This window comes from Rhea americana, unplaced genomic scaffold (genome assembly GCF_003343005.1).
Source record: "Rhea americana isolate MKP2758 unplaced genomic scaffold, rheAme1 scaffold_13, whole genome shotgun sequence".
NCBI lineage: Eukaryota > Metazoa > Chordata > Aves > Rheiformes > Rheidae > Rhea > Rhea americana.
The window spans coordinates 1,090,359-1,106,754 of record NW_028185372.1 but is presented as its reverse complement, the minus strand read 5'-3'; the positions used below and the strand labels follow the sequence as shown (position 1 = coordinate 1,106,754).

Here is a 16,396-nt window from a genome sequence, read left to right as displayed (position 1 = left end):
GGGTAACCTGTACAAGACTGACCTCTACTGACTTATACACAGTAGTGTCTAGCATTTTACAGCACCAGTCTAATTTGAGAGTATCTCTTTAAAGGAATATGGCAAATYAATGCTTCTAGCATGCCTACAATATGAAATGCAGAGCTTTGTAAAATACAGCAAATATACCAACCTAGCTAGAAGGTGGTCTAAAGCATGTTTCCTAGAGAGGGAAATGGAGCTAGTGGCTCCTTTTTGGTCTGGGACTGGTATCTATTTGCCTTATTTTTGCTTCAACATCTACATTTGATTAAGCCCTCCTGCCCCAGCGATAGCTGTCCTGTGCTTCTGCGCTGTTCATTTTGCCCCAGCAACAATTACGAAACAGCAAAATAAAGCAAGTGCAAAAATATTAAAAAAAAAAAAAAGAAAAAGCACCTTCACTGAAATAATTTTAAAAGCAGCAACTCATTGGAAAGTAAATTGCCCCTTTTATCACAGCACTTAAGATGGAAAGTAATTAGCCTAGATGAGCCAAAGAGGCAGGAAACAGATTTACCAAGCCCCCCAGCAAATTTTAGCAAAGATTAAATACAAGATAGGTTCAAATTTTGATATAATTTTATCATCGCACCTGAGAAAGGTAGGTGAGGGAAGGCTAGATGAAATGCTTCTGCTCAGATGGTAAAGGAAATGTGAGACCAGCAGACCAAGACTGCAAGTATCACTTACTTACCCTGCTAAAGGATACTCCAAAAGCTGCTGCAGGGCTTGTGTCCTGTGTGGTATCTTAAGTGCAATGTCTCTTGTTTAGCTTGCATGAAAACCATTTGTTACCAAAATGAATTTTATTCTTAATTGGGTAGTTAGCATGTTATAGGTATCCCTGATGAACATTTCCATTTCCTCTTGCGGCAGAAAGGGTCATTTCACAATGCTTCATCTGTCATTTATCAGCAGCCAAGAAATTTTACTTCATGGTTTGTGCAAATTTGATTTTACAAAGACGTATGTTTGACTAAGAAAGATCTCTGCTAAAATAAGCAACAGGTCCATTGTGAAATATATGTCAAATCTGGTTCAGCAAACAACTTTATGGTTAACCGAGTAAGAAAAACTAGAATCTTTATGCCAGGTAAAATAGGTGATGTTAAAATTCTTCTTCAGCTTGTTTGGAACGGGACCGTTTCAATTCCAGCAGCCTCTCCACAGTGTCAGCAATTGTACGCTCACCATGCACCTTGTTATCTCTAGTGCGAATATTAACTGTTCCGCTTGCCTTCTCCTTTTCACCAACAACTAAAAACAACCCAGATGCAAAGAGATTAACATTTCTTAAATATTTTTTTTCATTCCCATAAAACACAAAGATGTTAAACAGAAACTCTAAAAAACTTAACAACCAATACAAGTCCTTCTTTGCTCTCTTCCACATCCTCCCCCTAAATTTAGGTCCATAGCAGCCACTAGCCTTCTTACTTAATCACATCTTATTTAAAAGGTTTTAGTGTATTATAAATAGCAATTTAGTAAAATATGAGCAAGGGGAAAAGTTAACTGAATAAGCTCAGCTTGGCTTATTTCTTATTAAAGAGACCCACAAAGCTGAAATCAGAAATAAGCCGAGTGCTACACAAAGGTTAGGAAAGACACGATTTATTATTTACGATAATAACGATATTTACGATTTATTTGATCGTAAATAACCAACAGCTTGCTTTTTTCTTTCTTTTTTTTTTTTTACTTTATAGAAACAGCAAGATAATTTACTGGAAAAGCTTAGTTATTTGTTTAAACTAAACATTAGAGACACCAAAATAATATGTGTTTGTCTCATTACTAATATAAATTTTATAGGATATACTTGGAGGAAGTAGTTTGTATGACTAAGTCAGTACTTCAAATCATATACTTGGTGGTCACTTTTTAAATCACCCTCTCTTGCAAGACTTAGACATGCACGCATAGCTTAAAAGTGCACCACATCTGAATGCAGTGGAAATATGATACTACTTTTGCCACACTTCAAATGAGAGAGAAAAATACTGAAAAATTGCTTAAATCTACCTCACAAATGAAGAGAGACTCCACACGTGTCTCCATACTGCTGATCAGAAGAGAGCAGAATACTTCTTCTAAAGTAGCAGTAATGCCTTGGGCCACTCAACAATGACCTCCTTCCTCTAACCGCTGCACAAGCGAGGAATGCCCATCATGCAGTGGAGGCCGAGACAGAGATTCTTAGGAGTAAAGTGGCGTAAAACACTGACTATGCCTTGCTCACAGAAGGAGCTAGATCAAATCCTAGTCCTATTCAAGAAAGTCAACCAACATAGATAAAATAGCACATGCCCTATACGTTACCCAGAATGAAGTTATACTGTGCAAGCTGAGCATTCCTGATCTTCTTGTTCAGTGTGCACCCAGGATCTACATCAACATCTGCCATCAGTCCAGCATCATGGAATTGCTGTCTGACCTARAAGAAAAAGTACTTAAACTGTCACTGAAAAAGGATAGAGTATTTCATGATGATGAACTATTTATGACTTGTAGGCTTAACAAGCCAGTCAAACTTGTCTAACTCACTCCTAAACCTAAGACACCATCGTTGGCTCAGGCCGTGGAGATGAGCCTAGTTCAAGAATGTGAAAACATGTCAGCTATCGTAAGCTCATACACACTAAATCACTAAGCAGTGCCATGGATACCTGACACATTGAGCTGAATAGTGACTTGAATTTGGCATGGAGAAAGGCAGCAGAATGATGGAGCTACCTGATCAGAGGATTTTATTTCGCAGACTTTTTTTTTTTCCTTAAACGTATCATGTGCTTGAAAGAAATGTAGAAGAATGTCAGCTGGATGCCAAAGACACAAAAGACCCTGCTTCATTTTTCTTACTACTCTGCAAGAGGCCCATGGACATGGGAGACTGGAACCTGAATGGTAACCATTTTTCCTCTGGCTGAAAAGCTAAGCTTTCCAATAATAAAAGCATCACTAAGATCAGCGTTTGTTGCTTGGATACCCAAAATCTGTTTCAGGTCTTCTTAAAGGATCCAGCTATAATTTCAGCAGCTTAATTTGTAGCATTTATATATTACAGTGACAACAACATAGTATGTAAAGACTTACCCTATTTATTTCAAATAAACAGTATTAATCTTTAAAAACTGAGCAGCTCATCTAAATACAGAATTTCGGGAAYCAAAAAGAAAAAACACAAAACAAAACAAAACAAAACCCGTGCTACTTCACCTTTTGAGCATATTCATCACAGGTTGGGCCCACTGGTACCACCATAACCTGCTGTGGGGAGAGCCAGAGTGGCCTTCAGAAAACAAAAACAAGTTTTACAGTTTTTAGTATTTTTCAATATGAAATAGCCTATCAATAGATGAGACTAAAATCTACACTAGAGGGTCATTAAGCCGCTTGCTTAGGTTGATTTCAGAGATGATGACAGCCCTAAACTCAAGTCACAGTTTATCTCCCCAAAAAAACTGAGTGTCTAAAGGAAAATTTCAGTATGGGCAAATTTATTTACCTAAAGTTTCAAGTTGTGTTTTACAACAGAAAAACGTGTAACTGAGTCGTTATGCTTATTATTAACTAATCACAGAAAAAAAATGTTTACTTTGGAGCCTCCCTAGTAGTCAGAGAGATCGTACCTGCCAGGTATCATAGTGCAGCACGTTAAGGATGTTACCTACATAAAATGGCTCTTCAAGGCAGCCTAGCTGCAAGAATAAGATCAGCGATGCATGGCTTGTATAGTTAGGCTGTATGCTGCACCTGCAAGAGTGATATCATGTACTAGCTATCACATCTAGGATTACTAAACATCTAAGGAATGTAGTTTAAGAGAAATTACCTCATGGTGTACCTACAGCACAACTCTGCATCAAGCAAGCAGAAGAAATCCTCTTGACTCTTGCACACTTGGGGCCAATTTATCTTATACTACATAAAATGTTTGTTCAAACAGGAATAATAAATCTACTTTTCAACATTACCATTTGCCTCCATAGTTTTCAGTTAGAATGGCAATCATTCTTTCCACAGATCCCAAGATGGCCCGATGAATGATAACTGGTCTGGTCTTGTCATTACCGTCATGGCTGTGAATAAAGGTTTTTTTAAAACATCAAGCTGTTTCTTTTTTCCAAACTTATGCCTCTAAGTGCCAGGCAAGCTAGATTATACTGCAATTAAAAATACCAGCTACTTTACTCACCTGACAAAGGTAAGGTTAAATCTGACTGGCAGCTGGAAATCTAGCTGGATCGTAGCACACTGGTGGTAGCGACCAATGGCATCTTTAATCTGAATGTCAATCTTAGAAACAAAAGACACAAACTTTTACTAGAGTTTAAGATACAAGCATTTTCCTCTGAAAGCAAGCATGTTTTAAGATGGAAGTTTTTACTCAGAGCAGTACAGAAGAACTATTATGATTTTAGACAACACTTTGGCCTACTTCAAGATTTAAATAATTTGCAGAATATGATGGAGATACTTGTCAGAATGATAAATGAGGTAAGCAAGTACAGTGGCATTACTTCAGAGGGAACCATATTTAATATATCATACTGGGTGAGTTTCAATCTGCTCTGCTGTTCTCAGGACATGGGACCTTCACAGGCCTTTTTACTGAGTAAAGTCAGCACATCAAGGGAAGAGTGCATATGCGTTGGATCAGAATTGAACACTTCTCACTGAAAACAGGACATCTTCAACCTGAAACCGGAAAACTTATGCTTATTTATTATACAATATTGGAATATTTGGTAGCTTATTTTGTAAATTAGGGCACAGGGAAGAGAATCCTTGTGTTAGATAATTTCCTTTCTAATAGGGATTGCATTAGTGACACTCATTCTGTCTATGTGACTATCTACAATCAAGCCTATTCTTTCTGTTGCATCTTACAAGCTTTAATCCTGAGCACATCTGTGATAAAAAGCTGCACAACCAGACAGCTCACCAGTATGGCTGTATGTTGGGGCTATGTTCTTTATTTTAGTTTATATATCAAATAAACAGGTAAGTAAGTGTTTTATTCATTGAAATGCTAAACATCTTTCAAAAGTATTTGGGCTAAATATGAACTGTTAAAAAAAGAAAGCTTCGAAGCTGGAGTTTATCATAGGTCAGTTATTCATAAGAAAACCTTCTATCAAAATAATCTACTTAAAACCTTCTATTATTTTCAAATTATCCAAGTAGAAAAAAAGTAGAAGTTAGTTTGAAAGCACCCTAGATGTCGAGCTTCACTTAACATGCAACTTTAACCAGTTTCCATTAAAACCAGTGCAACAGGCTACATGTCTGCTCACTTCCCTTCAGCTGGAGTGTACTAGAACTAAGTAGAAGGTTAACTAAGGTTAACAAAGGTAAGTGTTCCTGCAGATATTTGCCTCCTTTCAAATTAATGAAGGGAAATCACTAAACTCTGTTTGCGTTTCACACTGTGAATGATTAGCTGCTATAACACATTCCATGTACAATCTATAAAATGAAATTGATTCAATTAACATACAAGGACAGAAATCAGAATCAGTTTACTACATGAATTAATGTAGACATAAATGTAGGGTAGGTTTATTAGAGAAAGATTTACAAGTAATTTTATAATGTTCTGTGTCCTTATGTTCAGAGATACAAGTAAATTTCTAGAGAGCCCTACTTAATCTGTGCAGACTGAGGAGACATCTTTTAACAATATAAAACCAACACAAGTTTGTTTTTTCTTTCCTAATACCAAAACCCAGTAGCAATTTAACTGAGCTACAAAACTSTGCCAGTAAAAGGAATTTTTCAGAAATTTGTTTAATCAATAAAATGAAGTTAATTTTTTTTCACTGCTTGTTTTATATAGCAATATAGAATTATTTACATATGTTATGATTCACTGATTACTGAAAAATATTTCAAATGTAGCTATTGCTCTGGTAATACAGATCTGACAGTGCCACCTTCTGTTCACGTCCCTCACTAAATTATTTGGCTGCTGCTTAAACAGAGCTGATTACTTTGTACATGTAAATTGGGCTTAATTAATGAAAAGAATGTTAAAGGTATGTGGAAACCCATATCATAGACTATTTTTTTCTCTCCCATGAAAGTAAAAGCTTATGTAGCTGGTAAAACATATTATTTCAGTCTGACAGCAACTTGAGACAGATGACTTAAAAAAAAAAATCCTTCTTAATCTCAGTCTTTAACAACCTCAGCACGGACCAGCTTGTCAGTTCAGGAAAGAGTTTTGTCCTGTACCGTCCAACCGAAAGTAAACAGCATCATACTTAATTAAGTGTGTACTAGCATTGAAAAAAGTCAGTTATAATGTTACATAGCAAGGGAATGTGCAGGATGGTAGGAGAAAAGAGGAAGTTGTCTTTACTCCAAATCAGGAATGAAAAACAAGTGTATCACCACATTGCTTACTCCTCTTTTCCCTCACAATAACATCTGAAGAGTGTTATTTATGTATTAACAGCATTTAGTGACCATTTGTACTGGTTTAATTAAAGTAGAACATTTACTAGCTGAAGCCTTCGTCTTGCTCAGGTATCTATTTGAAGATACTTGGCAAACACTGCACAGACTAATGCCTATCAATTGTCTTTTGGGGGAATTCATACATTACCAGACTTTATGGAGACTAAAACCAATATAACATCTAAGCTACATGTGAGGACTTTTTTTTTCCTGCATCCACTATACTGCGGAAAACTTTGCTTGCATGCTCTCTCTATTGTCAAGATTACAGTAGCAACAATGGAAAATGAGGAACTGTATAGTTTTTTTCCCTGCCTCGACCAAACAGAATTAAAAGCTTAACCCACCTAGAGGATGATTGTAACATACTAACCTTAGGTCCATAGAAAGCTCCGTCACCAGGGTTTAATTCCCACTTCTCACCAAATTCATTGAGGCTGTTTTCAAGTTGCTAGAGATAAAGAACACACACTCAGCCCTTTTTCCCCCCATCATTTTTATTTATCGTGTTTCCATATTACAGCATCAGGTCAGCCTACTGCTGGAGAATATTTAAAACTACCAAAATCTCAATGCTTTTCAGTACCTGCTGCAACTTCTTTACACATTCTTACCAATTAATTTTATTTTTTGGAAAGGGGAAGTTGTCAGGGTGCCCAAACTAAAATAAAAATTATTTTAATCCAAATTTAAAAAACAAGCAAGCAAACTAAAACATACATTTTGGAAGAAGTTAGTCAAGCACTGTTGGCTATAACCTAAGAAATTTTTATGCTAGATTCAAAGTTTGTAGATAATACTGAGAGGTAATCCACCCTAGCACACCTAACGTCCATTCCTGCCCCATCTTCTCCCTGACAGAGATCAGTGCCGCTGCAAGGTCTAACCCTGTCCCTTTAATCATGAAAGTAACCTGGCTTTTGGAAGGTGACTCTAATACTTATTACAGTGGCTGTAATGGTATTCCAACTGCAGCCTACTTTTCATTTAAAAAGTCATTAAATCACTGTTTACCTTCTCAGCTTGATTCCATACTTCAATATCTCCAAGATACTTTTCAGGACGAGTGGAGAGATTCAGTTTGAAGGAAAATCCAAAAACATCATACACAGTACGTAAGAACTGCAGACAACTCTTTATCTCCTCTTCAATCTTTATGAGGATGGAAATAAAGTGTCAACTATGGGAAATTTAGTTACTTGGATTTTAATACACAATTTCATTTAATTGCAGCCCATACCTGCTCCATAGCACAGAATATGTGAGCATCATCCTGCTGGAACCGGCGTACTCGAGTGAGTCCTGTAAGAGCTCCTGACAGTTCATTACGATGCAGAACACCAAAATCAGCCAATCGTAACGGCAGCTCACGCCAGGATCTCGGACGATGATCAAACATAAGGCTGAAGGAAAAGTTTATTGCTTGAAACTCACCCAGAATCAAARTTCTGCAAAGAGCAGCCAAGATCTGAGCAAATGTCCCTAACTCCAACCACGAGATCTGAATACAATGAGCATTCATATCTATTTTTTTTCAGGAAAGCAAATTCAGATACTGTTTATAGCTGATAGGCTTCCCCCTCCATACACACACAGAGGGTACAATAGCTCCTAAAACTGAACACGAAGTTCTTAATGGCTACACTGCCAAAAAAAATGGACAACGCGTGGGTATCCACTTTAGATATTCAAGTTTTGTAGTACCAAAGTAAGTTGTCAGTTCTGAAAATATAGCCAGTGCAACAATGGAATAATGGCATTCCTCAGTGTCTCAGTAAACAGAGAGCTCGTACACTCATAATTACGTCGCTCCAGATGGCGCATCAAATCAGAGCACCTGATGATAGGCATCTTTATAATTAAGCAGGGAAAACAAACTGAGCACTTTTTGAAGCAGCAGCATTTTTGATTAACTAAATTTGCTATGTATTTACCAGTGTCCTGGACAGTTCATAGGCTTCAGAGCAAAGATTTCTTTCTCCACTTCAAAGGAAAACATATTGTCACTGTAATGCTGCCAGTGCCCTGATGTCATCCATAATTTGCTGTTGAAAATATTTGGAGTAACAACTTCCTGGAATCCACGTTTTCGATACTCACTCTATAATGACAGACCCAATATATAAAATAATTTATAAAACAAATAAATTTGCAGCCACAGAATATGCAAATACTGCCCTCCAAAAGTCTATGACTAGATAAAAACAAAAACAAGAACAAAAATACCCAAGAAAACCTGATCCTTCTACCCCCTTTCATCTGTAAGGCAGTAATGAGTCAAGCTGTACATGCCAGGCTACCTCCATTCTACCAGCACCACCCTCCCCCAAAACTTTTCATCTGTGCTAAACAAGAAGAACAAGTTTCTTCCTTGAAAGCAAAGAAACAGTCTCTAATTATTCAATGACACTTGATATTACCCTGCAGCCCAAATATATGACAACAAGACATAGCGATTTTAAATATTGCAACAGAAAGGCCAGTGTATTTTTTACACATCATTTTATAACAGATAGTTCTACAAGGCCAAATAAAATAAAGAAATATGCAGCAGTGGAAGAGCTGCAGTATAAGCTCAGCTGTACTAATAGACCTCAAATAATCCATAATACAGAGCATCATTACATGGCTTTAAATGCAGGTAAAGCTCTGATAAAAATTTAAGCACAGAATTTGACATGACCAGTGCAAAGAAATCAGGTTACTTTAGTTCACTGCTTACAGAACTAGTTAATATAGCACTTCACTCTCAGTCAATGCCATTTATAATGATGTTACATATTCTCCTAAAATAGAGAAATTTCTTCTGTAAGATTTCCAAAAGGTATTACTTACCCGGATGAATTCAATTAGTGTGTTATAAACGTAAGCTCCTTTTGGCAAGAAAAAACAGCTACCAGGGCTGAGCTCATGAAAGAAAAACAGTTCTTGGTCCTGCAGAAAAACAGTATTTGAGAAAAAAAATATTTGTACAGCCAGTACTTTCACTGACATTCACTGGTGAGTTACTACTGACTGGGCATCACTACTCAAAGTTAAAACACATTTGAAAGCAAAAAAAAAAAAAATCAATAGCAATAGGCAGATACTTTTTCATTGGCATTTATATCTCCTATTAGTATTGATTCTTGAAGGAGATTGTCCAGTTTCCTGTTTCATTACTGATGCTCAAATTTTGTTATTCCTGTGCTTATATGTAACCAGTTATGCCTCCAAAATTCACTCAGCCTGTTAACAAGTAATAGTTAGTTCTGCTGCTGCAGCACACTAGGAGTTTGCACATGTATTAGAAGTGTTAACTGTACGTAGCTAATTTGTTGACATACTGGGATAGCACAYAGTGAAATTCTGCTGTAGGTTTTCCTGACGCCCAAGCAGCAGAATTTGCACCAGTGTGTCCGCGACTATCAATTGTCTGACAGAGGTTTCCATCCAAAYGGCCCCAACAAAATAAGCAGATAGTATTGGAAGAGAAAAAGCTAGCAAGAACACTGTCAGCACAAAATGCGTGTAAGGACTACACAAGAAAAAAAATGTATTATTGATTCTAATGCCATACAGAAGAAAGAACTGAGTGAACAGGCTAAAGCAGCTCATATAGGAATGAACTTTTTCTACAAACTGAAGTGTTTGTGTTTCATTTAATCTGTGGCATAAGGATACTATAGTGTTTTAAACAGTAAAAGCTCTAAATAGGAGTTCTGTTTGCTTTAGGACTTTTGATGCTCTGTTGCTAGAGAAGAGTGCCTGGCTTTGCAAAACTACTGAAAATACAATTATATCCATCTTGGTTGTGCCAGCAAGTATATGAAGTCTTTGAGATGCTTCTAGTTATGAGGTTACATGCACATGGTATTTGTGAAATACATTACCAGAAAGGTTGTCTCACCCGCCCAATCTTTCTATGGTCTCTGTTTTTAGCCTCCTCCTGGAATTTCTCCCATTCCTTCAGCATTTTGGCATCTGGGAATGAAATTCCATAGATCCGCTGAAGAGATTCCATATCAGCCTTGCCTTCCCAATAGGTAGAGGAATTCTGCGTGCAAAAATTAAATGATGCAGTAAGGACAAGGAGGAGACTCCATATTCTACTATTACTGCCTCCTGTTAAAAGGCATAGAATTATTAACAGTCACTATATTTAATGCAGCACACCAGTATTTCTATTTAGAAATAAAAGCTCTCCTTGTGCCATGATGAAAACTAAATGTATGTCAAAACTTCAAAAAGAACCAAATCGCCTGTAGAGAAAAATGTACCAAGGACAGGTGAACAGATTCTGTAAGAAGGAATTTGACCTCTCCTTTGTCTTTTTTTAATCCCACTTGCTCTCTCTGTAGCCATCTTCTTCCAAATGTTCTCATTCTCACTCAACTATAACCATCAGATGAGCAAAAATTATAAGYTCTGATTGACAGAGTTCAGCCAGGCCCTTTTCTTAGGCCCTGCTCACTTTCCAATCCACTGTTGGCAGTGGAGGCTCTGGTCACATAATTGAGCTTCATACTACTTAAGATAATTTTCATAGCACACAACCCACTCTCATATAGATAAACTGAGTTTATGGCCAGGTTATCCACTTTGCATTATGCTCCTGGGTATCCCACAAATGTATCGCCCCACTATAGCAACATGTTTTCAGTGAACACATTTGTCTCGTGAAGTTTCAGCACTCACCTTATGAATTTTTATGGTTTTTATCTTGCCAGTATGTCTGACATGAGGCCCCCTGCACAAATCTATCAAAGGGCCACACCTAAGAAAAGGAAACATTAATTTAGTATATTTCATCCTAGAGAGTTATATCTAGTTGTATTACTATGCATGCATTATTACCTGTACACTGTTGTAGTTGGCGTATTGACCTTTTCATTCAAAATCCGACACTTGAATTTATTATACTAAAAAGAAAAACAGCACACACATTTGTTAACTACTTATTAAGCATGAGATTTGAACAGCAGTTTAAACTATTTACAAATCTAATGCTCTGTTTCATCAAAAGAGAGACATACAAACAGGAGAGAGAGGAACAGGAACAGGAAAGAGAGGGGCAGAAAAAGCGTAACTGTATGATGCTAGAAACAATCTTCTAAAACAGCCTACCTTAAACATTTCAAGCAGTGTTTCCTTCTTAACTTCCAGTCTTTCGAAGGCTTGTTTTTCCTTCATGATCTTTTTGCATAAAGTTTCCAAAGCAGAGAAGTCATTACTTGATACACCCCTAAAACAAACACATGACAAAGTGAATCATTCTTGCTTTCACTTGCAGTTTCTGACCTGGTACTATCTTTGCAATGCACTAGCTTGTGGACAGGACATACTGCAAAGAACAAAACAATTTGCATCTGTGACAGTACTGATGACTGTCCCAGGAGTAAGCAGGTTATAGAAATTTTGCTGTGCCTGCAGTCCCCTCACTCCTAGAAAAAAATAAATAAATAAAAAATAAAATAAAATACTTACCCATCCTCAAGAAACATGTCATAATAAAATCCATTTTCTATTGGTGGGCCGTAACACAAACATCCACCATAGATTCGCTCCATAGCTTCACCCATTATGTGAGCGCTTGAGTGCCAGTATACCTAATGGAAGTCAAAAAGAGGGGTCAGTCTGAACAGGCACAATGGATTTCTGAGTAATTTATTTAGAACCCTTTCTAAAAGCTTGCTTTTAAGGATACATGATGCAGATCCCATATTAAAGCAGTCTGCAGAACAAAAATGATCTGCTCAGCTACCCCCACCCATCCAAAGCACTGATATTTCGAAAAATAACACTGCAAAATTGTTTACAGTCTAGTAGTGAAACAGAATTATTTTCAGCTATTATTCAATTACTGTTGRAATAATTCAATTATTGTCAAGAATTTGGGAAACTAATTCACTAACTGTTTTTGTGAACTTTAATCAACCAGCTCTGCTGATATACAGCCAGCCTAAAAGCCATGAAGTGCACTTACAACATAAGGCTGAGGTCCTATAAGTATTTTATAAATGGAAAATCTTGCACTGCTGTAGAACAGTCCATAAATTAAAAAATTAACACTTCATCTTATAGGACACCTTAAGTTTTGACAAATTAAAAGCAAATCAATAGGGTCTCATTCAGCTTTTATTTGCACATATCAGAAAATATGTGTTTTTGTACATACAAAGTTCAAGTGCAGCTTACTCAGTACTCTTTAAGTTTGTACATACTCTGTACGTCTTTACTCAGTATCACTTTTGCAGGCAGTGCTCAAGAGCTTGGTTCAAAAAAAACCTACCTTACATTAACATGAAGGCTGCAAACGTAAATATCTTAATGAGAACAGATTTGACATAATCTATAGCAACTGCTAGCAGATACTTGGCTCTGAAAACATAGCAGAATGTGTATTATCTCCAGTATCACACCTCCTTCTTAAGAAACAAATATATACCTACACAGCAAACTCATTCTCTCTTCTTAATTTTTTAAGCATTAAAATATCAGTAACTAATGGAGGCTGAGTTTAATGCAAATCTAAGGACAAGCAAGTTTTAAAAGAAGATACTCACTGCTTGAGCTTCTTCATCTTCAAACTTGAGCAGCTCCAGGGTACAATCCTCTTCTAAAGGACGGTCTAGATCCCAAACCACCTTGTTCACTTTAGCAACAACAGTGTTGTCAGCTAATCCCTGACTACGAAATAAATACATGGTATGTAAGCTTTTGAAATCAGCAAGTAAAAGTTCCCCAACTTTACCCTCAATGTCGAGTAGGATTTTCAGGACTGCTCAGAGAGTGTATAATTCCATAAAAAAATTCCAAATAAAAAAGCAGTTTAGCCAGTCCTGAACATTTATGAAAATCATACCCACATCTCCAAGAGATTTGGGGAAAAAAAAACTATATTGTGTCCTGGATGTTCATACAGTGTTTAACATACTTGACTTAGAAGCACCTATCTTGAAGTACTGACTTGATCTCAAAATCCTACTGCAATAAAAGACAGATTTCCCATGGCAGAGACAGATCTCAAATATCAAAAATACAGATATCAAATATCACTTCTAAGATAATGCATTACCTTAACACTTTCATTTCCAACAGTCAAAAAATCCTTTCCTTGATCCCAAATCACAAAAGCAAAGAAAATTCCCGACCGGGCACAGAAATGGCATTTCATCTCTAAGTATCACCTATCTTTCATAATTTTAACTCTTAAGGTGACCAGTGCGCATTGATCAAACCCTCCCCACAGGAAGTCTGAGTCATCCAGAGAGAGAGGTCATGCTTTTTATGGTGATCTCACACATAAGAAAAAAAATGCAATTTAGTGAATGATACTCATACTGTTAATGCTCCCCGAAATCCACTGAAATATCACCCATCAGTCCTCCCCAAGTCCATGCAAACTAACATGTGCTAACATTCAATCTGACATAGTAAATTTGTTAGCATGTTAGTTAAGGCAATTGCAGTACTCACTGAGAAAGACAGGCAAGTTACCTGTCTAAAGGATCCCACCCATAGTCTGTATTTAATTTTAGAAACTGTATCTTCATAAGACAAAACATTAGACTTCAAAAATAGAAAGCTATTGGTTACTTCCAGTTTATTATAGAAGATCCCTTGAAGAAAATTGAGATAAGTAACTAGGATCCTAACATTAATGATAACAACTGCAATCTGCAGATATAGATCTATCTGAAAACTATTGAGTAAGTCACAGAATAGAAGCATACCTAATTCCACAAGCAATTTGGTAAGGAGTAGTCTTCCAGCACTCAGCATCAACCTGCTTGCCATCAGGCAATGTAACTTTAATGGGTTTACTGTCATTCGCAGCTCTTTCTGCAAGAAGTGCATCATGTTCAGCTTTGAGTTTATTATACATCTCTAAACGCTCACTGATAAATGCAGGCCAGGGATTCATCTACATACAAAGAATAAAGAGAAAGAAGAATTCAACAGACCATGTGATATAAGATTACTCCAGTTATGTCAAGAATGCAAACAGAATGGTACACTTTTTCACAGGGAATTAAGTGATTTAGGAATCTCAGTTCCGCCAACTTTGAAAATTGTATGCAATAACCCTTTCAAAAAGGGAGCATGGATACTGATGATTTTCTTATAAAGAGAAGGAAAATAAGAACTCTTTAAGCAATGCAATAAAAAATTAAGGAGAAGAACCATCCCAACGACAATTCAAGATAATGGAAAAAGGGCAATCCGTCACTTTTATCATGGGATTGAAAACATTTTTCAATTTTTCTAATTACAAAGAAAAAAGTTTATGTATTTCCACATATTTCACTGATGCTTGGAATATAGCATTAAATTATTAAAATTAATTTGCACTATACTTGACAGCTAATAAGCATTTACATCTCCCCTTTCACAGTTTCATCTGTCACTTCATCCCTTTTATTTTTTAGTCTTTACTCATTCAATCTCTCTCAGATAGGAAGATAATTTAAGTTAGATATCTAACAAGTAATAGTCACCATTACACTTTAATTATATATTAACATTATAAAAGTTCAGCTTAATGAAAATTACCACTTTCAAGTGTAGCACAATACACCTGTTTAATAAACTATGTAAAATTCTAGCAGGGGCATCAATTTGAAATCAAATTGAAAAGATCAGAGTTCAAGATAAAATATATTTCTATTACTGGGTCAGAAAACTTAGGGCACATTCCTACTTTGAGCTATCTAGACAGAAACTAGCTCCAATCTATATGTCAGCTAATAGCGCTAGGGCTAGAAGCTTGAGCATAAAGAGGATTATATAGCTATGTGGATGGCTTGGGATCAGCACTGGCTAGCATCTGGCTGCCTCGGTGCACAGTCGAAGGCATCCATTTACTCATACCCACTACATCAGTTAAAAAGACCGAGCATCTTACACAGGCCTTCATCATCCCAGAGAACTGCTCCCTATTTCCTGGTGCAAATGGGAGGCACTGTAAATAGCAACTATGGAAATCTGAACTGCTCCTCCAGTACACAGATGCAACTTGCTGTCAAGAGCAACAAACTCATTTCAGCACAAACTTTACTAAAATCAGAAATAACAGGAAAAGGAATGGAATAATCGTAATTCTAGATAAAATACTTCGGAGGGACAAACTGCAGCAATACCATCAGCACACAACACAACAGCCAAAAGTCTACATCTTTTAATGCCATACAAACCCAAGGGAAGCTCACCTCTGTGCGCCCTTCATCACCAGCCCCTTCTTTCATTTTCTTCTTTCCACAGTCTGCCTTTTTCCCTTCCTCAGCATTTACCTATGGAGGGCAAACACCCATTTCCTCATTTTCCAAAAATCACTCAGACGCGCTCACGCTTTTACCCCTGTCCAAGCCCACAACACAAGGGAAAGGAAACCTGATCGAAGCAAACACAGGAAACTCGTTTTTCAGCTCAGGTTTAAAACATATCGTCTTTCTACCCCCGCTTTCCCGGAGCCAGCTGGGGAAAACCCCGTGATTTGCTATGAAGGAGCGGCCAGAGGCCTCGGTCTGCCCCTGGCACCGGCCGCCCCAACGGCCGCCGCGCGCGCTCCCAACGGCCGCCGCGCGCGCTCCCAACGGCCGCCGCGCGCGCTCCCAACGGCCGCCGCGCGCGCTCCCAACGGCCGCCGCGCGCGCTCCCAACGGCCGCCGCGCGCGCTCCCAACGGCCGCCGGCTCCCGGGGGCCCGGCGCGGGAGCGGGGTGGGGGAAAGGGGACTCCCCGCCTCAGGACACGCCGTCCCCGGGCCGCGGAGAGGGCGCCCTGGGCCGCGGAGAGAGCCCGAAGCCCCCCGAGCTGCAGGGGACCGCAGCAAGCCCCTCACCCACCTCGCTGCCAGCACCCGCCATGGCGTCCGCCGAGCCGCGCCGTCGCCGAGGGGCGGGGCGGGGCGGGGCGGGGCGGGGCGGGCG

The 16,396-nt window shown here is 38.2% G+C and overlaps 1 protein-coding gene across 2 annotated transcripts; it reads right to left on the bottom strand.

Annotated features, from left to right (window-relative positions):
- Positions 1–808: 808 nt before the first annotated feature.
- TARS1 (threonyl-tRNA synthetase 1) lies at positions 809–16,368 on the bottom strand. 2 transcript variants are annotated; one of them, XM_085326298.1, is made up of 19 exons: positions 16,313–16,368; positions 15,678–15,758; positions 14,202–14,392; positions 13,032–13,155; positions 11,953–12,074; positions 11,593–11,710; positions 11,323–11,387; positions 11,164–11,242; positions 10,376–10,522; positions 9,322–9,420; positions 8,421–8,587; positions 7,727–7,889; positions 7,501–7,638; positions 6,860–6,937; positions 4,220–4,320; positions 3,999–4,103; positions 3,241–3,313; positions 2,344–2,458; positions 809–1,278 (listed from the first exon to the last, which is right to left on the bottom strand). In XM_085326298.1, the coding sequence occupies exons 1-19, from the start codon at positions 16,331–16,333 to the stop codon at positions 1,130–1,132; spliced, it is 2,136 nt and encodes a 711-aa protein (XP_085182424.1). In that variant the 5' UTR covers positions 16,334–16,368; the 3' UTR covers positions 809–1,129. The 2 variants fall into 2 exon arrangements, with proteins under 2 accessions (XP_085182424.1, XP_085182425.1); XM_085326299.1 differs by lacking the exon at positions 809–1,278 and adding an exon at positions 3,654–3,777 and having other exon boundaries at positions 2,370–2,458.
- Positions 16,369–16,396: the final 28 nt, after the last annotated feature.